The sequence below is a fragment of the Capra hircus genome, chromosome 24 (assembly GCF_001704415.2).
Source record: "Capra hircus breed San Clemente chromosome 24, ASM170441v1, whole genome shotgun sequence".
Taxonomy (NCBI): Eukaryota; Metazoa; Chordata; class Mammalia; order Artiodactyla; family Bovidae; genus Capra; species Capra hircus.
This window is the reverse complement of record NC_030831.1, coordinates 47,677,877-47,705,144: the sequence shown is the minus strand read 5'-3', so window position 1 is coordinate 47,705,144 and position 27,268 is coordinate 47,677,877. Positions and strand designations below refer to the sequence as shown.

The 27,268-nt window shown below is 37.5% G+C and overlaps 1 protein-coding gene and 1 long non-coding RNA gene across 4 annotated transcripts in view; one reads left to right on the top strand and one right to left on the bottom strand.

Moving 5' to 3' along the window:
* SMAD2 (SMAD family member 2) overlaps positions 1-12,604 on the top strand; it is an 84,587-nt gene extending 71,983 nt beyond the window's left edge. Inside the window, exons 6-10 of one of the 3 annotated variants that reach the window (XM_018039540.1) lie at positions 4,447-4,500; positions 5,635-5,847; positions 8,194-8,331; positions 8,648-8,792; positions 11,880-12,604. In XM_018039540.1, coding sequence (XP_017895029.1) covers positions 4,447-4,500; positions 5,635-5,847; positions 8,194-8,331; positions 8,648-8,792; positions 11,880-12,003 — 674 coding nt within the window. In that variant the 3' untranslated portion in view covers positions 12,004-12,604. The remainder of the gene's footprint in view (positions 1-4,446; positions 4,501-5,634; positions 5,848-8,193; positions 8,332-8,647; positions 8,793-11,879) is intronic. The other 2 variants (XM_018039538.1, XM_018039539.1) reach the window with 2 other exon arrangements.
* On the bottom strand, positions 12,404-25,479 carry LOC108633793. The gene is made up of 2 exons (XR_001917164.1): positions 24,850-25,479; positions 12,404-24,444 (listed from the first exon to the last, which is right to left on the bottom strand). It is a non-coding gene; the product is annotated as an uncharacterized LOC108633793 (long non-coding RNA).

Genomic DNA, 27,268 nt, shown 5'->3' with positions numbered 1-27,268 from the left:
GTCATAGAAGGATAGATAGAAAGAGACAGAGGAATTTGCACCTAGGATCTCAGATTCTAGAAATTCTGTTCCTGACTACTATACTATTGCACTAGACTTCCTCTGGCTTGTTTCAGAAGAGATGGAGAAAAATGCCTGCTTTTGCAGTATTTGCTGAGGTAGGACTTGGTTGGTGATCAGGTAGGGATATGGTGGAAGGAGTAAACCAGCATGATGATCAGTTTTTTGAAAGGTTTGTGAATGTGATTGGTCTCTGTATTCAGTAAATGAGTTTTCTTAAAGCATAGGTTTAAGCCTTTTTTGGTATAAAAACAAAATCATAGATAATTTTAGTTCTTTGGGACTGTTTTTTGTAATTTGAATTTAAAGATGATAAAATGAAATTATTTTAAAGCCTTTAACTTTTCTGTCTTCCTATATATGCCTTTTGGAAGAATAAGTATTTTTTTATTGGAAAGATAATAATTTATGGTTAGTTTGTATACTGAAACTTAAAGTAAAATATACATTTCTTTGCCATTAATTTTGCTCAAGAAATTCAAACTAATGTTAATATTTCTCAAAAAGTTATAAAATAGATACTAAATATGTAAGTCATATCAAAATGAATCCCATTTGGAGAGAACTTGAAGTTTTAAAATAATCTGAGCAAGAATTATGCAAGATATAAAACCACAGAAGAGAGGATTGATAAACTTAAGTAAATGACTTTTAGAACGTTACCGCTCCATACCTTTAGAAGGACCAGAATCTGAATTCTGGCAAGGGAGTGGAGCAGTAGGAACTCTGATTCATTGCTAATGGGAATGCAAAATGAATGGTATGGCCACTTTGGGAGACAGATTGGCAGCTGCTTACAAAGCTGCACATACTTAGCATACAATCAGCAGTCATGCCCCTCGGTAGTCACCTAAAGTTGAAAGCTTATGGTACGTACACCCAGAAACTAGCACTTGGATATTTATAGTGGCTTTATTCATTAATTGCCAAAATTTAGAAGCAACTAAGGTGTCCTTCAGTAAGTGAATGAGTAAATGAACTATGGCACATCCAGACAATGTTACTCAGCGCTGAAAAGAAATCTGCCAAATAAAGGCATGAAAATACATGGAACCTTAAATGCATATTACAAATGAACTAAAGGACATACCTGTATGATTCCAACTGTATGACGTTCTGGGAAAGACACAGACAGCTATAGAAACAGTAAAAAGATCAGTGATTGCTAGGGATTTAAGGGGAGGGAGGGATTAATACACAAAGATTTTTAGGGCAGTTTAAGTATTCAGTATGCTACTACTATAATGGTGAATACATGTCATTGTACATTTGTCAAAATTTATAGAATGTACAGCAGCCAAAGATGAACCCTAATATAAATTATGGACTTTGAGTGATAATGTCTATGTAGGTTCCTCAGTTGTAGTAAATGTACATTGTGATGCGAGACACTGATGACAGGGGAGGTTGTACATTTGTGGGTAAATGGGAAGCCTTGTATATTATTAATGCTCAATTTTACTGTAAAGCTAAAACTGGTCTAAAAAATAATATTATTAAAATTTTTTTGATTTTGAAAGATAAAACCAAAAAACTTGGGGGAAATATGTATAAGAAGTCTCATAATTGATTTCTAGATTTAAAACCACAAATCAAGAGGTTAAAGACAGTGCTTAATAGATAAATGGACGTAAAGGACATGAGTGCACTATTTATAACAAAATAAAAATAAATAAAAATTTTAAATGTAGGAGTTGCCCCATTTAAATCTTTCAAATTGTCATATGTCAAAAGGTAGTGACATAGAGTGAAGAAATGCTCATAAACTGTTGGTGGGACTAAACATCCTGGGAGGGTACTTTGGTACTTATAAAAATTTAACCTCACATTCCTTTTGCTCAGCATTTCCTTGTTGAAAAATGTATCCTATAAATATATGCAAACTTGTGTGCACAAGGATTTCTCTAGATGTTTTAGCTTCAAGTAATAGAAACTAGCTTTAAATAGTGCAGTTATTGCTTCTCCTAACTGCGAGTCCCAGACTTAAGTAGTAGCATGTATATATGAACAACTAACAGATTAATCATAATTTAACCTGGCTCTCTTTTTTTTTTTTTTAGTTTCTAAAAGCTTCTGCTACCTAATACATTTTTATCTTAATTTAACTTCTAAAAATTTTGTATGTGATTATAACCAACTTTTTGTAATCTTCAGTTCTAACTTTGATCACATACGACTAGACTCAGTCAGAATTAAAAAATCATGACTCTGCTGGTCATTTCTAATAAGTATTTAATAGAGAGAGTAAGCAGTTAAAAGATGTGAAAAATTGGGCCGTTTCCTCCATTTCTAATAGTGGCTCTGTTTATTTTATCTTAGCTTCAGGAAACAGCAGTGGGTTTTAGTTCATTGTTCTAAATATATTTTGACCTTTCATAGCTGTACCTGTTATGACTTGCCAACAGATTTTTCAAACTGAGGAACAAAAAAAGAACACAAGAACTTTGTTATAGAAGGCTGTTCTGGCTTCTCAGAAATCATCACCTGTTCTTTGTTTTGTGATTCGTTTGCTTACGTGGGGGCTGCTGTTTTTCCCATGTTGCCTGGAGTTTTCGTTCATGGTCGGGGTGTGGAGAGGGAGGGGCACACCAGGGGGCTTCTGGCCTTACTCTACATCTATGCCATTGCTATAATTTTAAAACTGGGGAGCTGCAGGTCTTGCTTTTTCGGGTAACATTCTCAACATATGTAGAGGATAATGATGAGAAAACAAAGTGTATCCTACAGTCATGATTATTTAACGACAGTTTACGGCAAACATGGTTCAAAATTTGCCTGAAATTGAGTGAAGTGACGTCTCACTCTTTCTTCTGTCTGTGGTGCTCCTTTTTCTTAACTTTTTGTGTTTGTGCCCCTTCCTTCCTTATTTTCTTGATTAGATTTAACCAGTTTACCTCAAACTGGAAGAAACAAATACTTTTTTGTGAGAAAATATAGTTTACCGAAACTGACTCCAGAGAGTAGAGCTGTCTTAACAGTTCTCTTTTGTAGAAGAAATAGAGTAATGTCTTAGAATAAACCCTAGAAAACTATTAACTGTAAATGATCTCACACAGGAGTTCTACCACTACTGAAGCATATGTTATTCCAGTACTACGTAAACTGTTACAGAACACAGAAAAGACGTAAAGCTTCTAGCTTGACTTTATGAGGCAGCATAACATTCGTGCTTATAACATAAATCTGCAGATCTTTACTGCTTAAGAATGATTATTTATATAAAACTTCTAAATAAAGAATTTTATTTAGAATTTATCTCTCATCCTCAAAGCCAGCATCATACTTAATGGGCATATACTAGAAGTATTTCTTTAAAGTTAAGAGTAAGAAAAGAATTTCCCCTATTACCACTTTTATCAAACTGTCACATACCGCCAAATGATTGATTAATCATGTGACATAGAAGTTTTTAAATTCTGTTTAATCAAAATTGGGCTGAAAAATAAGACAGATGAATAAGTATTTGCATCCCATACCATGAAAGGACTAATATTGCTAAAACATAAAGAGCCTTCTGTAAATCAGTGAGAAAAGTGATCAATAGAAAATTGAGCAAAAGAAAAGAACAGACTATTTACAGGAAGGAAATAAAATATAAACAAATATCAAGCTGCTGGGTGTCATTTATAAGGGAAATGCAAATTAAAACTACTTGTTGAGACCTTGTTCTCATTTATCAGCAATAACACATGAGCCTCCCCTCACTATTTTGTGACTGGGAGTGTAAACCGATACAACCTTTGAAGATGACAATTTTGGCAAAATTTATCCAAGTTACAGATGGAGAGTCCTTTGATTTGGCAATTTCCCTTTTAGGTCTATCCTTCAGATACAATTCAGATTATGCAAAATGTGCAAGATTAGTAACTCATTGGAATCTTGGTTTTTAAAAGCAAAAGATTGAGAATAACCTGAACACCTGTCAACATGGGATCATAATATACCATAATGTAAGGGGAGGCCTGGCATGCTGCGATTCATAGGGTCGCAAAGAGTCGGATACGACTGAGCTACTGAACTGAACTGAACTGAATACAAAAGCAAAGTTCAGAATTGTGTTTACCATTTGTACATAAAAAGCAGGAGGCACAGAAATATATTTGCTTGTATGGTTTGCAGAATATTTCTGGAAAGGTACACCAAGAACTGGCAACATTGGATGCCTTTCAAGAGGGTAACTTGAAACCAGGACTTTTTTCTCTCTTTTATATATTGAAGTTCCTGAAATTAAACATCCCTTTAAGCATTTGAATTCTTGGCAAATTATCTGTGTTATTATTTATGATTATTAATACAGCTAGATACAACAAATTTTATTATTTGGTCACAGGTTTTGAAAATACTTTCTTTCATAAGCTATTTTAAAATTGAATCCTTTTGTTTCAGGATCTCCAGCAGAATTATCTCCTACTACTCTTTCCCCTGTTAATCATAGTTTGGGTAAGTTGCAAATACTTACAAATACTCTTCCACCTTTTTATTTAAATGTCCTTTCTGGTAATTATTTTCCGTATATAGGAGAAAGAGAGCTCAGTGAGTAACAGATGATTGTTCAAATTAGTGCTTTTTTAAAAATGATATTGATAATGTGCCTCAATATTACTAAAACACCTTTCTCCTGGCACATAATGAACATAAGTTAATTTTTATTCATGGAAATCATATCCATTATTCATGAGGAATTTTATGTCCTATATGGCTAGACTTTATGGGTATATTTAGTTCCTATTATATTTTGTAATAGTGATATGGGAGATACATATGTGTGATTGCTAACGTGTGTGTATTCGTGTTGATACATGTGCATATGTATGTTTGTGTGTGTATATGCACCTTGGTCTTCATTTTATACAGTTTCACAATTTCTCTTTAGTTTCTACACATTGGAATTTATTCTGCAGAATTGTCGTGTTTTTTTTCTGTGGTATTCCTTATGCATTTTAATCAAAATTACAGCACTGAAATATATATGGTCCTTGTTTTCCCATGAAATATGTAGATTCTTTTGCTTTATACTGTGTTTCCGCTTGCATCCTTTGTGTTGTATTACTTTTTGTTCCTTGTGTATATGCAGGCTTTCTCTTTTTGTAATTAGGGTAACTCAGTGAGAATCTCATGTTAAAAGTGACAAATGTCATGTTTTGTATCCTGTCATGACAGGTTTTGTTTTGTGTTTTAATCCTTGGCTGTTGATGTATGAATCCTTGCTTTAGCTTTGTTCTACTTGATCCTACCCAAAATTAATTGTATAATGCAAATTGACTTATTTTTCATGTGGTGCAATTGGGGTAGAATTACTAATAGAACAAGTAATGCACCATAAAGTCTAAAAAAGATGTTTGAAGATTTGGATGACTTAAGGAGATAGGGGAAATTTGAGAAATTGAAAATCTGCTGTGATCTTTGGAATCTGGGGTTCGTGATGTAGATGTTAAGTCTGTTTCCTGGGCTATTGCCAGTATAGGCTGGCATAGAACACGTAAAGATAATGATATTCAGTCTATTCTTGGCTTGATATGGCTTGAATTGTTCACACAACATTTCTTTTATGGGTTTGTTTTTCTCCTCTGCCAGACTTGCAGCCAGTTACTTACTCAGAGCCTGCATTTTGGTGTTCAATAGCATATTATGAATTAAACCAGAGGGTTGGAGAGACCTTCCATGCCTCACAGCCCTCACTCACCGTAGACGGCTTCACAGATCCATCAAATTCTGAGAGGTTCTGCCTAGGTTTACTCTCCAACGTAAACAGAAATGCTACGGTAGAAATGACAAGAAGACATATAGGTATGTTTATTTTCCTTGTGTGAAAAACCAATGCCATTTACTCATAACGTGAGCACTGTGTGGTTTACCACATCAAGAGATTGTGTGCAAGAAAGCCTGCCTTCTCCCTGTCAGCTTAAGTGCAGTCACGTTGCACAGCTTCACCTCCTTCAGTAGTGATCCTGGTGATCCTTCCTGTCTCTGCGAACTTTTCTCTTCAGTTCCTCTTTATTTGGCACCCTCGACACTGGGAAGTCCATCAGTAAATATGTGTTAAAATGCCTTTGCTGAGCCTCTACCAGTCATAAAATTGTCATGTTCAGATTTTAGGGTTGTAATTTTAGCAAATCATGAATTTTTTTCAGTTTGTTTACATCTCCTAGTTTTTTCTCTGCTTCAGTGAATTCATATATTAGATCTGTACACTATTAATCTAAAGCAAGATATCTAAAACAAAAACCACCATTAACTTGTTCAGAAATAATTCAGAGGATCTTAGAATGTGGTGGTCCCAGGTACCCTCTCAGAGAGTTTATGAGGTGAAAGCTGTTTTCGTAATGGTACTAAGATGCCGTTTGCCATTTTCACTCTCTTGTGACTCGACAGTGAAGTATTCCAGAGCTTACAAGGCTTGCGATTTTGCAAGAAGTTAAACATAGACTCTGATGAGAATTCTTCTGTCTTAAGCCAGACATTAAGGTTTGCAAAGATATAAAACTCTTCTAACTAATTTTTTCCTTACTTGGGAAATAACTTTTTATAAACTTGTTCATGTTAATATGTAGTAAGTGTACTATTTTGATTTTCAAATGAATTAATTTTTTTGAATCTTTAGTTTTAACACATAATATGGTAAGTTTGCATATATTTAAGACATGAATAGCAACATTTTGGGTCATTGGGGTTTTTTGTTTGTTTGGTTTTGGTTTTTGACAATGAGGGAAAAAATAGTTTGAGTGCTACCAAAATAACCGAACATAATTCTCATCACCTTAAAGAAACTTCTTTTAATAATAGTGTGCTTCTGTTTTCATTTAATTAACCATTACCTCCTATGAGAAGTAATGCTGATCACTAAAGAGTCAGTGTGATATTACAAAGTGCTAGTGATTTCAGAGATGTTAGTTGGCTCCTTGTGAAATTTCTCAAATATTGCTTGATGTATAGATTTTATATAATCTCATTGAGGTACTCAGATGTCTTGTAGGTGACAAAGGCCTCTGAATATCCACCCTTCTTTAACTAAAATAGTTCTGATTTTTCTATGTTCTCATTAGGGCTCTGCATAGAAATTTAACAGGACGTTAACCTTACCATATTTACTTCTAAATAAGTAGGTTTACCCTGCTTTTTCACCCTACCTCATCTGAAGCTTGAGGTCCCCTTCCAAGCTCACAGGTGATTACTACAGGGTCCACTTCCTTGAAGTTGTAGCACTGAGATCCTCATTTCCTACAGACTGTCCCCTAGAGGCTACTCTCAGCAACTAGAGGCCACCTGCATGCCCTGCTCCATCTTCAGTCAGCAGTGACGACTCTGTTCAGTTCTGCTCCCTCACACTTTGAGGCACTCTCGCCAGGACCAGCCCAGCCCCTTTAAGGTTTGTCACCTGATTAAGTCAGGCCCACCGAAGACAGTCTTCGTTTCTTGGGGTCAGCTGATTTAAGAACTGTACATCTGAAAAATTCCTTTAAGCACTACTTAGTGTTTGACTGAATAATTGGGAAGATAAACATACCAGGGACGAGAATGTTAAGTGCTGTCTTAGAATTCTGCTTTTCACAGTTTTCATTTTTTTAATCTTTGTCTTTCTTATATTTTATGTATGTTTGATTTGTCAAATTCTGAAAGAGGTATTTTAAAATCTCCCGATATAATTTTTTCTTACCTCATTCTGCTTTTGTAAATAGAGATCTGGTTACCACAATAATAAATAGTTTTCAAAGGGGCAGGTGATAATTTTTATTTTATTTTTTTCTTAAGCATAGTGGATTCTTTGAAAAGGAAAACTGTGTATCATAATGAAGGCATATTAATCTAACATTAGTTAATTCCTTCAAATGAATTAAATTGCTTTACTCAAAAATATGGTTTGTTTAGAATTCTCTATTTTGCTTATCCACTTTTCTACATTAAGCACTTTTAATGAGCATGTATTATCTTTACGAATCAATAAAATCATTGTTGAAAAAATACTTGGAAAAATATACAATAGTATGTTTCAAAGTTAGATTTCAGAAAAGCATAGCTGTGAGAGAGATCATCAAGATACTTTATACCATTTTACTTTTTCCTCTAAGAATCCTTCAGAAATGATGTTGAAGTAGTAAATGTTGTAAAACTAATTCCATGTCTGTTTCGTTTCAGGAAGAGGAGTGCGCTTATATTACATAGGTGGGGAAGTTTTTGCCGAGTGCCTAAGTGATAGTGCAATCTTTGTGCAGAGCCCCAACTGTAATCAGAGATACGGCTGGCACCCTGCAACCGTGTGTAAAATTCCACCAGGTATGGATGCAGCAATGTGAATGAGCCTATCATGTCAACTTGCTGAGTTTTTCTTTGCTATTAAATTTTAGAATCAGGAGATGATTTGCATGCTCATATTCAAATGTCTGTTGGAGAAGGGAATGGCAACCCACTCCAGTATTCTGGCCTGCAAAATCCCATGGACAGAAGAGCCTGGCTGGCTAGGGCCCAAGGGGTTTCGCGACTTAGCAACTGCACCACCACCACCACTCCAGCATCTGCAGCTCTTTCAAAATGATCCTCTGATACTATCTTCTTTGTACATAATGTTTCTATTTTTTTTTTTCGATCATAGGCTGTAATCTGAAGATCTTCAACAACCAGGAATTTGCTGCTCTGCTGGCTCAGTCCGTTAATCAGGGTTTTGAAGCCGTGTATCAGCTAACTAGAATGTGCACCATAAGAATGAGTTTTGTGAAAGGGTGGGGAGCAGAATACCGGTATGAAATACACATTCAACTCTTAAATTTCTAGTGTAATTCTTTTTCTTCCACTCCTTGAATCTGCTGAAGTTTATCCGTATTTTCATTGAAGTTTATAGAGAGCAAATTTTTATGTAAAATAACAAAAGAAAATTGGAGGCCTCTAGATTCAAAACTAGTACAAATTCCTGTGCTGGCACTGTAGAACATAGAACATTATGGACAGGCATTGTAACAGACTGCAGAGTGTTAAATACCGTAAATGGCATATTGGAAGGGTTATCAGTTCATGGAAGGAGAGCTGTTTTCCTGGGGCCAAGGGAGGTAGAGATGGCCCAGAGTCTGGGTTCTAAAAGGTGTCTAGGATTTCAATAGTCATAGGTGTACAGGGGTGGAAAGTGATGATCCTGGCAGTAGAATACAGTTCAGTTTGACTGGAGTATAGAAAGTAAAGAAGGATAGGACTGGACAAAGAAGTTGAGATGACTTCAATATAAGGTTAAAAGGTTGAACGTTATTCAGTAATAGAAGGGGGTATTTAGGTACCAGGCACTGTGCTGTGTTTTAAATGCAGTATCTCATGCCTCTCAGCATGGTTAAGAATTACTGTTGCTGTTTTCATTCTTTCTTTATAAGGTTGCAGTCTTTGTAAAGTCTAAAAAAAAAAAAAAAGGTCCAAACTCAATATTTATTTGGAAATAGACTTAGGTGAGATTTAATAGTTTGCCCAAGGACACGTTCTCAGTGGTAGAGACGGGACCTGAGGAAAGCTCTCCTTGACTCTTCTCTAAGGATGGTAGTAGCAGTTACATAAGTGAGTTTTACCAGAACCAATCTGTCATCAGGGAGTAAGATCAACTAGGCTGTTGCTAGATTAAACAGTTGATTGGATTCCACATCAAAGAAAGGGAATAGTTCATCAGCATAATAATGAATAAAACTATAAATAAAATACTTAACCTTTTTCCAGTTCACATTACTTACAGTCTGAATGTCTGCTTAAGAAGATACTCATATGGTATAGTAATAATACTCCTGTTTCATTAAGCAGTTTGTGCCCTTCTTAGAATTTTTATTTCATTTGAACTTGATTCCCTGTCTTAAATTTTGAGGTGTGTGACTTTTGTGATGATGAGATTTGAGATCTACTGGTTTGACTACTTCTATAAAAATATACAATGTGTTATATATTTGTATCTAAAGTGAGACTTGTCACTGTTTTGTCCAAGTTATGTTAGTGCAAGAATTCAATTTTTTGACTTTGCTGTAGCTCTCTTTTGTTTTAATCATTTCCCCTTTGAGATTGGAAACTTTAAACAATGCTGAGTTTCTTTTTTCCTTTGAACTTGGATTGAGTTGATATTAAAATTAGATTCAGATAGTACTGTCTGATACCAGTTTATTAGGTCAGACTTTTTTTTTTCTCCTTCGAAAGATTATAATGTGAAGCATGGCAGAAATGGAATGGCATTAAACATGAGTTATATAGGTCAGGGAGAATTCCATGTATATCTATGGGTCTCCTGTTAAGACCAGTGTTGGTTGGTGGAAAGAGATACTGTCTTTCATTCACTGTGGTCTCTGCTGTTCTTTAACCCAGAGATAATATAAAATCTACACAAGAAGCAGTAATATACAGTATGTATTCATGGATAGTGGAGTTCAGGTACATCTACTTTGGATAATAAAGTTTCCTTTAACATTTACAGATCAAAATAACTTAGATACTCATATATCTGTGAACTGTGGAACCTTTCATCCTTAATGACAGAGGTGCTGAGGAGATAAATTTGATGTTTGGATTTCTAAACTATTTTTCAGTTTCTTTAAGTGCCAGCTTGATTCCCAGCATAAAAATCAGGAAACATAGTAAGGGGGAATACAGATTTATAAAGAATTCATGTCTCAGTCAAGTGAGTTACAACTGAAGTGAATAATCAGGCAGGGGCACAGATAATGTGAGGCTCAGACCCTGAGACAAGGGTCTGCCTGCTGGAAGTTTACCCAGGAAATGGAGGGAACCCTGCCAAGGAAGGAGGGAGTAAGGAAGAGAGGCAGGGGAGGGAACACGACTCACACCGTTCTTAAGCCTCCTCCTCTACTGGGTGGGCCACTAGAGCTGTTCTCTTAGGAAAACTTTGGGGAAAGAGTAAAGGACACTCAGAATTGCCCCACTTGGAGGGAAAGGAAACTGGGCATTTAAATGCCAATTCCTGTGTCATTGGTTGAGGTCTGTTCTTGGAGATGTTAATTCACTGGCACTTCTGGTCTGTTCCATATATGGACAGAGCAGAGGTTCGCAGGCACAGAAATGCAGATACCTACAGTTGGAAGTGGGCTGGAGAACACTGAGAATCTGAAGGGAATCGCAGGGCACCACTACCACCTGCTGCGGAAAACCACACCCTCTGAAATGCAGTGGTAGTTCTGGGTTATGCTGAGCATGTGTCGCTTGGAGGCGAAGAGTTGATCGTGGCCTTTCCTCATGTTTGCAGGGTTGTCATGTTGAAGCAGACAGACTTACTGACTTACTGTATATAATAAATAAGAACTAAAATCTGTATGTGGAAGTGACAGGACGTTCTCGAACAGTTTGTGATTTTTATAGGATAGCTTGTTTAGTTGAAGTACTAGAGGTATTTCTTATTAAAAACCTGCATGATTTTGCTAAAAGGGATGTTGGTTGGTTGTTTTGTCAGGGGACATTGAACCCCAGCTTTGAACGTTCTGTGGTAAGCTTGGGTCAGAATTTTTGTATTGATATACTTTAAGTCTGAACTCTGTTCCATTTGGACTTCATTTTCTATTTGAGTATTTTCTATTCTTCGGATGATTAATAAGTAAAGTGACTATATATATTCTGATTTGCTTGGGACAGTGCTGGTTTATGTCTCTTGCCCTGGCAGTGATTATTTATAGCATTATAAGTACTTTGTTAGACTTTAAGGATTAAACAGTTTTCAAAATAATAGATGTCCAAACTTAATACTCGTTCAAAAAGGAATCTAGGTTTTCGTATATACAACCTATTGATTTATCTTAGTTCTTCCATATCCCTGTTATTCTTTTGATTTCGTAATTATTTTCTTTCATTCTTTTAAACAGAAGGCAGACGGTAACAAGCACTCCTTGCTGGATTGAACTTCATCTGAATGGACCTCTACAGTGGTTGGACAAAGTATTAACTCAGATGGGATCCCCTTCAGTGCGTTGCTCAAGCATGTCATAAAGCTTCATCACCAATCAAGTCCCATCAAAAGACTTAATGTACCAACTCTTCTGTCATAGTATTTGTGTGTGGTCCCCGTGGACTGTTTACTATCCAAAAATTCAAGAGAAAACAGCACTTGAGGTCTCATCAATTAAAGCACCTTGTGGAATTGGTTTCCTATGTTCGAATATTAGATGGGAAAATTAATGTCTAGAAATACTCTCCCGTAAAGGAGGAAGAGAAGATTTTAAAGACTTTCTGATGTCTTGTTGGGCATAAAACTGAGTGTCCCAAAGGTTTATTAATAACAGTAGTAGTTATGTGTACAGGTAATGTATCATGATCCAGTATCACAGTATTGTGCTGTTTATATACATTTTTAGTTTGCATAAATTAGGTGTGTGTGTGCTGCTTCTTGATTTAGGCAAGCCTTTATAAAGTTACAGTACCTAATCTGTTATTCCCACTTTTTGTTATTTTTGTGTGTCTTTTTTAATATATAATATATATCAAGATTTTCAAATTATCATTTAGAAGCAGATTTCCCTTGTAGAAAAACTAATTTTTCTGCCTTTTACCAAAAATAAACTCTTGGGGGAAGAAAAGTGGATTAACTTTTGAAATCCTTGACCTTAATGTGTTCAGTGGGTCTTAAATATTCATTCTTTCTGTGTTTGTTTACTTACTGCTAAATCTCATTATAAGGAAACTTTATGGAAATCTTTCTAAACCTCTCCTCCATTTCTACTTTTCCATCAAAACAGTGTAGCATGACATCCATCACCATCAGTGGTTGTACTGATACTGCCAGCACCAGTTAATTCTGGGTACAGTGATAATTCACATGGAGTAAGTCCCTTTTGTCTTACACCAAATTTCAGTTTCAACAGTTACTAAGAGGCTTGTATAACCTGGCAGTCTTTTGATTTATCTTTACACCTCATAAAAAGTGCACAGGTGGCAGTATAATTATTTTCAGGGATATACTGCAGTTATTTCAATATATTTATCCTTTCTGAAAATTCAGTCTAAAAATATAAACCCCCTTTTTAAAAGATACTTTCAAATATTTCAGTAGCAAACCTCTTTTGAGTTGAATTTCATTGGATTTAATTACCAGATTGTGTTATGAAGTGGACCTTTTGTAAATGTAATTGCTTCTGCAGAATACCTAGAAAAGCAGTGCTGAGGTCTGATCAGCAGATAGGGGCCATCTGCTTTTAAGGTATGTTGTATTAAATTTATAGAATCTGTGTTATTTTACATAATTGTGAATTCTGAATTGTAAAATTTGGGGGAGAAGCCGTTTAGCAAGTTTTTTATCTCATGGATACCTGTGGTCTGAGCTGTTCTTAACTAATCCTGAATATGTGGTGAAGCCTCCATACTTCATGCTCTGCAGGGACAGGCGTGACCAGAGGTGTCAAAAGCTCTGTTGGAAGTCATTCTACAGCAGATAATCCTTATTTTACTTAGTTTATTAACTCATTCCAGTTTAAACTTTTCTTGTTTGCATCTCAGTAGAAACAGCCAGTAACCACTCCTGGTCCCTTTCTAGTAGGTTTTCATATTTTTAAAGACAGATTATCTTTGGTTGGTACTTGTGTTTTATAACCATATTCACCTGTATGTACAGGGGTTGTTTTCAGTACTTTCCGCATTTGATTGTTTTCTGTCGGATGTTCCCCGTTTTCCTGTGTTTGTGTATGCATGTATATGTTCATGTGAACGTGGTAGAGTGATTTTTCGTTCTTCAGATATTTATTGTTCACCTGTTACGTGTGCCAGGAACTTTCTTAGCCTTTGGGTAAAGGTGAACAAGACAGCTATGGCCCTTGCCTTTGCCGAGATAGCAGTTACTCTAACACTTAATTAGCATGTTTGTCTATGAAGGAGATAAGCAGGGTACTGTGATAGAGCAAAGCAGAGGGAAAGCTTGTGTAAAGTAGTGATGATTGAGCTAACATGTGAGAAAGGAGCAAGCCATGTGGAGAGCCCGGGAAAAATAGGCATTCTTGGCAAAGAAAATGGCATCAAATGCAAAGGCATATTTTAAAGGAAACTCATCATTTATTAGGTGTTTATGCTTTATACAAAAACCTCTTCACAGATCCAAACTTGAGGATCAGATTGGTTCTACTTTATAATAGTTGAAGGTGGCCTTATTTTGTAATGGACTGCTTCATGTGTCATTCTTGTTAGTATTTCCTCTTCCTCAAGTCCTTACTATAAAAAGTTTGCACCAGGTCACTGCCATTTAATGGAGCAACCCTCTCTTTAATTCTGCCTTGGGCAAATTTTCACGACTGTAGCAACTGGCTGCTTGCTTCCAGGCGTCCTGCTGCCCACTGATTACTACTTGTACAGCCCGCCTTGTGGATGGTATAAAAGTCCCAGGCATCACCACCGTCAGACGTGTTGAAAGTGTGGAGGCCCTGTCCTTTGTACTTGAGAAGTTGTGTGATGTTAGGGAATACTGCTCCTTGTCTGGGGTCAAAGAACAACTCAAAATGGTAGAAAGTCCTGGCTGGTACTCTTGCATTGATAGGTTAAGCAAAGCAGTACCGTCTGTAGCGTTTCAGTAATGAGTCACATCTCTGCAGTTATGGTGGGATTCTTACACACAGTATGAAGCTGGGACTCAGCTCTTTGGAAGCACCTATTGTATTCAGTAGTAGGCCAGTCAAGCAGTTGAGTCGGTGGTGGTGGTGGTGGTGGTGGTGGTGGTGGTTACATTTGTATGAATATGTTCAATGGTCTTAATTTGCTTTTTAATGAGGTGCTGGTTTTGCTTTTTATTTTGTCCACTGTGGCCTGATTTTTGCTGATTCTTTTTTTTCCTTTACAGGGTTTGTTTTCATTTTTCTAAGTGATACAATCTCCTCTTTGTAGAATTTTTTTTTTATTTAAATTAGCAGCATCATTTAGAATTTCTTCTACACAGTGCTGGTAATGTCCTCAGTTTAACAACATGAGAACTGAAGGATCATGCCTTCTATCACATTTTCAAAATAAATGGTGGTTTTCACACTGGATTACATACATCTTAGGGCTGGTTTAGGGAATTGGAGGCTAGTTTATTCCCACTGGCTTCGGCCTGGCTGGCCAGTGGCAGCTTCATTTTTATTCTGTATTGGAGTTCTACATAGATTTCTTTTTTTAAAAGTTTCACTGCTTAAAAAAAGGTTGACTTTCCTGACTGGGTTTGAACTACACCATACTAACTAAGTGTAATTGCACGTTATGATATACCTTCATTCAATGAACACTTACTGATGCCTGTTCTTTACCCAGCCAGTGTGATAGATGTTGAGTGGTAAGATGACTGGGATTTGGTACTGACTCTTAGTCTTGTGGGATTACTTTCTCCCACAGGACCTGTCACTTTGTCAGAAGAAAACCTGCCTAATTTTTCTTGAAACCTAAATATTCTTGTTCTGTATTCTTATTCTGTATTCTGAGTATATACTTGCAAGTTGTTAATATCTTAAGGTTTTTTTTAAACCTTAAATCATATTTAAGGTTTTTGCTTACTTCATCTGTTCTTTAGACATTGCCAGATTTTCTTCTTTGTTAAAATTATTTCAATTTCACTTTATTTGTGCCTTTATTGTCAGTTTCATCAAGACTAAGATTTTGAAGGTGAAAAACAATCAGTCTAGTCTCTTTCTAGTTCAAATCAAACAAAAGAGTATGTGTACCCAGTTGGTTTCTCTACCTCTTCCAAACACTGTCCAGATATATCTTTAACATCTTTTTTAAAAAAATAATTGAATACTTTGAGCATTTGTTCAATAATCAGCACCTTCCTAATCTGGTTGATGGTGGGATGTAATATAACGTAAGACAATCCTCACTGTTCCTAACATCTGTCTTTATGTACAGTCTTGACTTTCATAGCTGAATGGTTCTGATTCACAGATTGCTGCCCCTCCACCATTACCCCAGTATCTCTTTAGATAATTAAGTAGTCTGTGGACATAAGCAACCCATGATCTTGTCTCTCACTCTGGTGCAACACATTGAGGTTTAGACATAACAAATAACTGCCTATTTTCTTTCCTTCATGAACTCTGTTTTACTGAGCCCTTTATATTCATCAGCTGAATTTCTTTCTTCCTTCTCTTGACAGCACGAATCCGTAGTGGTTTTGCTGGTTGCCCCCTTCCTTTCCAGCCATGTTTTATCTGCATACATCAGAGTGTTTCTCTCCTTTGAAGTTTACTAAAGACCAAAAAGGATGGTGCTGTTCATACCCAGGGTCCTAACTTTTTTCACCGCGAAGGTTGATGTTCAGATTAGTTACGTCACTTATAAGTGGTTCAGAAATTCTGCCCAGTTAAACGTGTGTGTGTATGTGTGTGACGATCAGATAGCATGAATCATCACATTTTGTTTAAATCGTGTTTAGGATTATGAAGTTTTCCAGCAGTTGCAGCCAGTAATTTCCCCATAATACCATCCCAGCTTCCATCTTGGAGCATATTGAGTTGTGTTTAGTACAATCAAGAGTAATAACGATAGTGTGGTGTCCAGAGGTTGTCAGAATTCTGTTGAGTTCTTTTTAATATCTTCCATTTCAAGGTTTTTATAAATATTTTGTCTGTTCAGACTACCTTTTGTGTGTGGGGATCAAGGGACAAATTTTATCTTGGGAGTGGAATTCCTGTGTTGGGAGCCTCGACCAGGAAATGTGAGCTATACTGGATACAGATAGTCTCATGATTGCTTTTATGATAAGTTGTCTGATGTGTTCACATAATTTTTTCGGTAGGAACTGTTTTCTCTTGGATATTATAGCTAACTTTATATATAGCATAACTGCCTTAAGTCTTTTTCGTAGGAAATAAATTATATAATGTGTATGTATGGATTTATATATACATATACACTCATATAAAAATCTTAACAGTAGGGGTTGTTTGCACACATTTTAACAATATTCAATGATTTTATTTGTTAGATCTCAGTAAAAGATTCCTAAGTTGGCTTGCAGACATCTTCCTTTCATGGATAGACCATCAGGGTAAATTTTTTATTCTGCCAGGGTCCTAATTTGGTGGTTCTGTTAGTACGCCTTTTTTAGGCAGCTTGACAACTAAGAATCAGAACTGAAACTGACATCACGAAAAAGCTCTTGAGTGGTCTCTGTGAAAGGCGCTGACCAGATAACATAAAATTTTTTTAAATAATAATGTTAGGTTGTGTGCCCCCTGCCCCTGCTCTTTCCCCCTGGCATAAGACTGCTGCTTTACATAACCTGGGAAATACCACTACCAAGTCAAGTTTTCCTGTAATTAAGGATAGCCTAAAGATGACTTTCTTAGCTGTGCTCAACAGAGATGAATTTTCCAAGATTCTCTGGGTCATTTCTGATTTGCAGAGGATCTGACCAGCGTGTATTATTAGCCTGCGTTAACCTCAGTGTCTGTTGGTTTGCTGCCATGAGATCCACAATAGACCCAGATTTTCACCGTTGGTTGAGATGTAAGGGCCCTTTGAAAGAATAATGCCGCTGATGAAGGAAGTGAGTATTCATTAACTCCACACAAAGGACTTTTAGATTTTTCTCCCCCCACCCCTGATTATATTCTTCTACCCTCTTTTTAAAAAACAAAACAAAAAACCCTCTTACTCTCTCCAGAATATCCAGTCTGCTCTTTTGCAAGATTGGAGGGGGTGGGGGGGGGTTGCTGGGAAAGGTTTTACTTCCTCTTCTGATTAAAGATGCTTATTTATTGAACCGTGAAATTCATAATATATTGATTTAAGGACAGAAGTGAAGTTTTAGAATTGTAAAAATACTTAACTATTATATATTTTTCATTTCACACTTGACTGTTTTTTTTCTCCCTGTGGCTTTAAAGCTTTTGGCTGTTTTTCGGTGTTAGTCTCTAGGTAACTTGCTGTGTTTCTGGTTCTGTATTAAGTCCTGCCGTTTACAGCGCTGTGGCATAAAGTTGGTTCTCAGCATAGGAGTCTTCCTAAAGTCTTTTTCTTCCAAAGAGATTTTCCTTTCTCAGTAATTCCTAAGATGATAACTTGTATGTCACTTTCTTTATTCACATTCTTGGATTGTTCAAACAAAAAAAATTGTTGGTGAAAAAGATTAGGGTCCTTTCCTGATGAATGTATGTACCTGCATTAAGAATGTAGTCATTTGTCGGTTTTATGTAACTAGTGTATACACAGATTAAATCAGGAGAAAGAATTATCTCATACATAGCATGTAGGTAACATGCATGGATTTTACATTTTTAAAAAATACCCTATTTTTTTGGCAAAATGTAGAACCCAGAATGGTCATTTCTGAGACCAGCTTTACCTCAGGCTTCATTTTTGCTGTTTTGACCCTGGGCCTTTAAGGCATAAATATTTATATCTTTTTATTACTGATAGTGAAACTGTGACACTAACCATTTCTGTAATACAAGGCAGCAAAACAAGAAAAACTATAAAGATTAAGATGAAAGTAGTTGTGCAGTTGTTGAGCTAGATCACAGCGTTGTAGGCAAAATAAAAATGTGCATATCTGAGAATATTTTTTTTGCCGTCTCTCCCCAAGGCCAGGCCTTCTGGTAGAGCACAGTTAAAAGTAACATAATTCTGGGCCTTTATAATCTGAGGGAAATGGCTCCAGTTGGCAGTCTTCTTGTTAACATATGAAGCCCGAATGTGGGAAATAGTTGGCAAAGAGTATTTTCACATTAAAAAAAAAATATGAAAAGATATAAAACTGGATTATTCATTTAGCTCTGAAAAATCTCAAAAAGATACAGTAAAATACTATATAACTGGACAAAACCTGAAGAACCTATAGAGGATTTATGTGAAAACAGGCTTCAAGGATGAACTGTTTCATGCTCACCAGTTTGCTTAAATTTGATCAGCCTGTTCTTAAAGTAAGATATTTGTGGACTTCTAGGAACTAGCAATTAACAGGTGTCCTAAAAAGATTTTTGAGCTGATTCCCTCATAAGTAGCCCTATATGCTCTTGAAGATTCTTACCTTTCCTCTATTGATCCTAAGGGAGGAGTGAGGAGTGCTCTTTAGGGTGGCAACCTGCGCTGGCATGCCTGGGACCGAGGTTCATGCCTGGGACCCTTGGATGCAAAACTTGTGAGAGCTAAACCCAGGAAAGCCCAGGCCCACACAGCAAGGAGGAGCTGATAGCCCTGGCTGTTCTTGTGACTTAACCTCACCTTAAACATTATACTAGTTTCAATTAAGTTCCACTGCCATACGGCACGTATCCTCTGATCACTTATTATTGTAGATGGAATGTGAGATTTATGGCAAATAATAGCTGATGGCACCAATGTGCTCTTGGTAGTGAGACTAACAGTAATCCAGGGAAGATACCCGGTGGTTGAATGAAACAGAAGAGGCATCTAGACAGTGAAGTTCTTCAGAACCTGTGTGTATATGTAAGTACAGATCATGTCTTTATGGGGTTAAATTATTATATCTGAAATTTAAATTCTCATGATAAAACTGAGGAGCGTGGATTTTTTCTCTCGAGGAAGGATACAGCCTTCTACTGCATTCCCCAGACTGTCCTGCTCAAGAAGCCAGAATGTGGCATTATTATGTTTATTCTCAGTGAATGTCATATTGTGGTTACTAAATGCATCCGCCAATGGCAGATCAAGGAACCGATGTCCTGATCCACACTGAGCAGCACCCTCAGTTCTGATAGCCTCCTAGCCCTCAGGTGCTTACCAGCTACGACACCGACCACGGGAGGCAAGGTTCCTCCAAGACGGCGTTAATTTTGTGATGCAATATGAAGGGTGCAGACTCTGTTCTTGTTTCCCTGTGGTAGTCCGCAGACTGCTTCCTCTCTGTGCACTGTGATGTAGACAGTAGATGTGTTCTTTGTAAGCTTTAATCCTATGATTGTCAGAAGTATGATGTGGTGCCGTTTTTAAAAAATTAAACAATGAGCTGAGGCTTTATTTCAGCTGGTTTTCAAGTTAAAGTTGTGAAATACTGATTTCCTTCCCTCCACCCACACCAAATACTTTAGTCTATTTAAAGTACAAAAAAAAAAAAAGTAGTTCTACTTAAGAAAACATTGCTTAAATGTCCTGTGATTTCTGGTCAAATTTTATATATTTGTGTGTGTCTGTATGTGCTTCCACTTTTTACCTTGTTGGCTCTCTACCTGTGTTAACAGTACTGTCACCATTGAAAGGTGAACATTTTTCCTAGCATTAAAAAAAAAAGCCATTTGAGTTGTTAACCATGTTATTATGGGACTAATTTTTTTATTGTTTTTATTGATCTTAATTTAAACTCATTTTTTAAGAGGGGATTATATTTTGCTGACCACACTCTAAATTATATGGAAACAAAAAGTTTTGTTGTGTGTATTTCACATAATGGAATTATGCTATTGAGTGCCTTTTTTTATTTTTCAAGTTTGGTGTTACATGAAAAGTTTATCCCACTCCCCTGGCAGACAGGTATACACTGCTTGGTATACATGCACACAGCACATACCTCACAGAGCTAGCTGATTAGGCATTTTAGTTTATTTCAGAGCTTTCCTGTGGCAAACTAACGATCTGATACACATGATTGTTCAGTGAGAAAGAGAATAGGCGAAATTCACAGTAACTCTCAAAATGTACTCTTAGCAAAAAAAGCAATTGGTATTTTTAAAAGACTTCATTGAAAAATAATACATAATACATACTCAGAATTGTATCATTCTTATGAAATAATTGAGAAACAAACTTTTTATATCAACCAGACTCTCTGTGCCTTGCCTTCCTGGGATGAATCAATACTTCTGAATCGTCGTTAGCAGGCTGTTTACTTCAGACCATTTAAGACACTTACTTTAGGATGCATCAAAAAGGACTTCAAAAGCTAAAATGCACTATGCTACTTGGTACCGAACAGCCCAGAGACTAGCTTGATTTTGTTAACAGTTCTGTATTGGTAGGAAACCTACTTAAATCCTGCCTAAATTGCTGCACCATACAGCTCTATTAATCTAAAAGGAGCCATTGATTTTCAGCATGACTTCAGTTGACAGATGACTAGAACAGATCCTTTTCCCGTCGTCACTTCACCCTGGGAACATCCCTGCGTGTTAACCTACTGATAGCGATACTGGTTATCTGCACCATGAGATTTTTAGGACAAACCCCTGTGTCCATAATTGCACGTATTCAGCGGGCCGAAGAGTAGGAGAGAAGTATTGTTTGCATGTTTGGGCTTTCTCCGCATTTGGCAAATGCTTTTATCCTACTTGCTTCAAAATAGATCAAAAGTCCCAGTGTGGGAAGCATGCCTACTAATATCAAACAAATGTATTTCGGTGCACTCCTGTTTGGCACCACGTGTGCCCAAGAACTAGAGTGAAGACCACATTCATCTGCTCAAGAATATACTTGTACCATGCAGTTGTCTAGCTTCTTTTTAACACACTCTCATCCTTTTCATCAGAGTAATAACAAGACAGTGGAAGTGAGTGAGGTGAAGTCGCTCAGTCGTGTCCGACTCTGCGACCCCATGGATGGCAGCTTACCAGGCTCCGTGATCCATGGGATTTTCCAGGCAAGAATACTGGACTGGGCTGCCATTTCCTTCTCCAAATACAAGATAAGCCCAACCTAAAAATTAGAAGTTTGCCAATGTAGGAATCCAAAATAAAACAGCATACATAAAAGCTGTTTGCTGCTGCAGTGAATAGATCCTGAGATGCTAGTTTGCATTCTTAAAGTCAGCCACATTAACTGAGGGCAAGAACATTGAATCAGACTTATGGGTAGCAACTTTGTGATAAGACCACAGGATCTTTGGGAAGGTGCAAGAGAATACAGAGTAAATTACTGTGTCCCAGTCCAAGCTTATTGTTTCAGAATAAATGGAGTTTGGGATACGTATCTGCCATAGATTTTTACAATCTTCAATTGTTTTGTTGGCTGCCTTTGCACCTATTAATACCTAATAAGGTTGCTTAAAAAGTAGTTTGAAAGAGAAGTTGCTCAGTCATGTCCAACTCTGAGATCCCATGGACTGTAGTCTACCAGGCTTCTCTGTCCCTGGGATTTTCCAGGCAAGAGTACTGGAGTGGGTTGCCATTAGGAAAGAGACAGTATCACAAAGAGATGGAGAGGACTTTTGGGGCCAGTCAAAATGAGATCTTGGAACCAAGCCTGTGAATCTGAATGTGCATGAAAGCTGGACAGCTACTGAGCTCCTGTGTGTGGTTAGCAGGAAGCTAACAACCACAAGCTGGGTAGGTGCTACTGCGAAGCCCACACCTAATAATAGAACCTAGATAGCCAGGAGGTAAAAGCCATAGCTAGCTCTACACCTTGGGTCTCAATCTGTATAGAGATTGTGCTACTGAGCTGGCTGGCTGGAGGGCGTGAGAACACCAGCCATAGCCCCAGCCCAGGATGGAGTGCTTGTTTGGGGCAGGGGGAACTTAGACACGTACATATACATGTGTGTGTTAAGTGGAATTTAACATTTTGCTCACAGCTGGAGAGGATTGTAGAGAGCCCTCTGAGATTTTATGCAGAATTTTGTGTATATATTTTATGCAGACTTTCATGGTGAGAAGTGGTACTCAGCAGAGAGGCCTTAACCTACTGCCCAACAGCGATTCCATTGAGACCACCCATCTTGAGCTTAGAATTAACTCTGATTTTAAATCTTGTTTAAGGGTTTTTTTCATGAGAGATCTTGACTCTTAAGTGATATTAATTTCTTCTTGGCAGTATTTGATCACAGTATTTAAAATATAAATGCTATGTAAATAAGACTTTAATATAATCGATGACTCACTTTGAAACTTTTCATTTTTGAAGTATATTTGGGCTGCAGTGGAAAAAAATAATTTTCACATGCCCAGCTTAACATCTGGAATCAAAAGTATTCTAGGTTGCCTTTTTATTGGGTTGGCCCAAAAGTTCATTCAGGTTTTTCTGTAAGATAATGTATTGAAAATATTTTTACATTGAAAAAAATAGAGTCTTTTACGCAAGAACCACAAGCTACTTCATTCCAACTTTTAAATCAAGATTGTGAATAATAGCATGTGGTATTACCACATTTTAAAAATGTACTTAGTCAATCACAAACACATTTTCTAAGGAATTGAATTTTATAGAGATAATTGAATGCTTTCATCTGTAACAGAATTAGTGGCCTGCAAACCACTGTGGTTTCTTGCTTTGTTCTGAAGTTGTTAAAGGGGGAATTTTCTGCTCCAAGTTATATGTATAAAGGAAGCACGATGCAAAGTTAAATTCAATTTCTAAATTCTAAAGCAACAACCACTGACAAAATGTCCTCTAAAAGTTTAACTACTTTTTAACTAAGCAGCTGTTTTCTTGTCTTTTATCATTCCAGTATCTAGGTGCTTAAATTTAACCTAAGTATAAAATCAAATATATTAGTAAAGTCAAGCTAAACTAAATTTGAAGTAAAATTTCCAGTAATAGCTATATAATATCGGCTGTGACTTTCATTCACCAAAATGTTACTTAATTCTCTGTGCTGCTTCCCCCTATTTCCAGCACACCCTTATAAACTTCTGTAATTAAAGTAACCCTAGAAAACTGCCTTATCTTAGAATATTTAATTGATTTGTTTCTAAGTTTTGTAAGAGCCAAAATCACAAAAGGGAGAGATGTCTGAGAGTCTGGTTTGTTATTACATCTTTCAGAAGATCACCTTTAAAATGGGTACATATTTCATATATACTCTTTCAATTTATATTTTCACTGGTATTTCACTCTGGTGGTGGTATTGCCACCAAGGAACAACTAACCTTCACATTTACAATTTACGTAATTAGTGATTGGCTGAAGAGGAGTATTGAAGATAAAATCTAAGATACAGCTGAGAATGGAGATTTATATAATTCAGTCTCTCTTGCTTGTCTGGCTGTTTCTCAACTGAATAGCAATGTTTTAAAAGACATTTAAGCAACAAGGTGCTAAGGGTGGAATGCTTGAAGAAAACAGCCCTGTAATGGTCAACTACTTCAGTTATCTTGAATAATGAAATAAAACGCAGTTGCCTTTTTAAACAAACTTTTTCTGTCTTGAATCACTTTGGACAGAATAACATTCTGCTCGTTGTAAGCCTTGGTTATCATTTCTGATGTAATGGAAAATACAAGTGAACTCAGAATCAGAGGTCTTGGGTTTGGGCCTTGATTCTGCCAATTTGTGGTGACTAGATAATTTCATCAGTTTGCTTCAAGTTCCTCCTTTCCGTCAGACCTCCAAAATGAGGAAGTTGCTCTTCAGGGTAGTTGGGAGGATCACCCAGAAGAGGAGCCCAGTGCTGGAGGACTGAATCCACAGTCGAGGGAGTCTGAGGAGGTGGTAGCGGGGAAGAAGGTCTTTGCCACCAAACCTGTTTCAGAAAAGCTGCGAGAGATCCCGTACCGAGAGATGTCGAGTCATGGGAGCAATTCTCCATTGCTGCAGAAGTAATGCACAACAGCCATAAAAGCCCAGTGGCATGCAATTATAAACACGCAGCGTACAAATTAGGTCAGCGATTTAGACGGGGCGTCTCTGCGTAGTTCCAGGTTTGCCTGGCTCACTAGGGAGGTGGACTTGACTCAGCCCTTCTCTGCGTGTCATCCTCCTGCAGCCGCCTCAGGCGTGTTTTCTTGAGGGTGCAGGAGGGGGAACGGCAGGGGAGCTCAGCCCCACAAGCCACTTTCCGGTCTCCTGCCTCCCTGCCGACTTCCCCAGAAGGGAGCCCCCGACTCAGCTCAGCATGGAAAGGCGCCACAGTGAAATAGTGGAGGCGGAAGGTGCCAGGAGGTGCTAATCGGGGCCGGAGGCCATCCACGCAGCATGCCCAGGCTTTGTACTTACTTGCCAGTGAGAAGTAGGAGGTGAAGGTCCCACGCTGGGATCTGCTCAGCTCAAGTGTATTCAATCTATGCAGCATTCAGTAGACACCTCTTCTGATACACACCGTGAAGGTGAGTTAAAACCAAAGCCATGCACTTCCTGTCTACTCTAGGTTCTTAATTGCGGTTGTCCCTGGCCATCATCACGTGACAGAATGTTGCATGATTCAGGCCACTTCAAAGCCTTTCTGGGACTTCTTATGGTCAAAGGAGCCGTTGGCCTCTTGTACCTCACACTGACCCTTTCTGGAGACCTGGCATGCTTTAGGGAAGCTTCACCAGTAAGAACGACGGGTCACAGTATGTCGTAACTGACACACATTTTAAAAAAAAACACCACAATTATCTGTGTCCTCTTGATTACAAATATTGCAGTTGTATGGAGAGTCAATCTCTACTGTTGAGGAGCATTTCTCTGTGATATGGCCCAGCTTGGTAGCCCCTGAAAGTGGAGTTGACTTTTTAGCCTTCAGCTTTGCGTGCCCAGTGTTTCCTTACCAGGTATCTCAGAAGACTGGGTATTTCTCTTCGAGCGTAAGTTTGAACGAGCTCCCCACACTCCCCCTTTAATGGTCACTACTACTATTGATGATCACATTCATGTAAATACACAAAAATATTTTGTGGACTTTTATTGGGAGCGTAGAGATGGAACTCCTTTTATTTAACTTTATAAAATACCCATTATTTTTGTAAAACATTAAAAACACCAGTAAAAAAAAAAAAAAAATCACCCAACCAGAGAAAAAACCACTGCATGGTGTCATGTTTTTCCTCTCCTCCTTACTTTGGATATATGTTTTTTTAAGAGGAAATGTTTGAAGCATCTCCAGCAACACATTTAGTTAGAGGAAGCTATTACAGATTGTAAGAAAAATCTCTAAAATGCATTAAGCAAGCCATAATTGACATGTATTTTTTTTAACTTGCTTTGAGCAACACAAAAATTTGCTGTTGGACAGATTTTAGACATTTCATGCAAGATTTTTTTATGTGCCTCACCTTGACTGTTTACTTTGGTTAGTGTATTTAGAACCAAACATTTCTTTGTCATGTCTGTTGCAAGCATCCTGAAATAAAAGCGTGCAGTGGAACCAAGGAATTTTGTTGATCAACTAGTATTGTGTTCAGATATAATGAACATAGAAAATGTTTTGGACTTACATATTAAACATGCCACACTAATCTATTAGTAATATTACATTAAGCCATTTGTGGTTACTTTCTTGTTCATGTTTTGGTAAATCATTTAGGCAGTTATTAGGTGAAGTTCTGTCTTATTTTCCAACTTAAAAATGTATTATCCAAAAGTATATACTTTACATACAATCCAAAACTGTCACAATATGCTTTGGTATTTTTTTTAAAAAAAAGCTACACGCTTATATAAGGATTTTTTTTTTCATGAAAAGAAATCAAAACTTATGAACAATACATAGATATGGTTTAGAAAAAACAAAAAGAATTTCCTTCCATTCCAATCCACTTCCACAGCCCACCCTGAAAAAAGCCTTTGGTATTTTTGTCTTTGCTAAACATGGACTAGGAGCTAAAATTTGCAAGGAAAGTTGATCTTATCTCCAGGTTCTGAGAGGCCCCGCGCTGAGAGGTGTCTTTACTGTCCCTTGGATGTCCCCCCTGCTAGTACCACGTGACACTCCACGAATTTTCCTTCTCTTCACCACCAGTTCCTTCCCCTCCCCTCAGTCCAATGGCAGAGGAATACTTGTCTTTTGTCAAGACTAAGCCATGGACTCCGAGCCCAGGTGGTTCTGTGTGGCTTCTCTAGAGGGCTTCCAACTAGTCATTCCTTCTCAGATTTTCAATTCTCAATCACCATTTGCCCCTCCTATAGCCTGTACATATTCAGTAACTCCCACTCTAAAAGACAACAGGAAATGCAGACAGACGTCCTTGCAACCCTGTTAGGACTGTCCCGCTGTTCCCAGCCACGTGTGTTGAGACTTGTTTGTACCAGCCATCCTTGACTGTCCATCCTACCCTCTTACTGAAGTCACCTTTCTGTTCACTTCCCTTGGATGCTGCACTGGTCTTTTCCCTTTGACTGGGAGGAAGCTGTGTCCTGTCCAAGGCTAATTCTTGAATTAATACCAGGGTTTCAATGACCAGTTTCCCAAATGGAGTCACAAGGAGAGCTTTTAAAATGCAGCTTCCCTGGCCTTCCCTGAGGAATCTTGACTTAGCAGGTCTGGAAAGGAGCGTGGGAGCTGCATTTTAGGAAGCCTGAAGTGATGGTCAGAGAGCAAACCCCGGCTTTAGAGCGCGTTCCCTGTGGGCTTTCAGACTTGCCCTGTCCATGCTATGCTCTTTTCCCACCTCCCACACACTATCTCAGACCGTGCAAAAGAAAGTTGCACTTT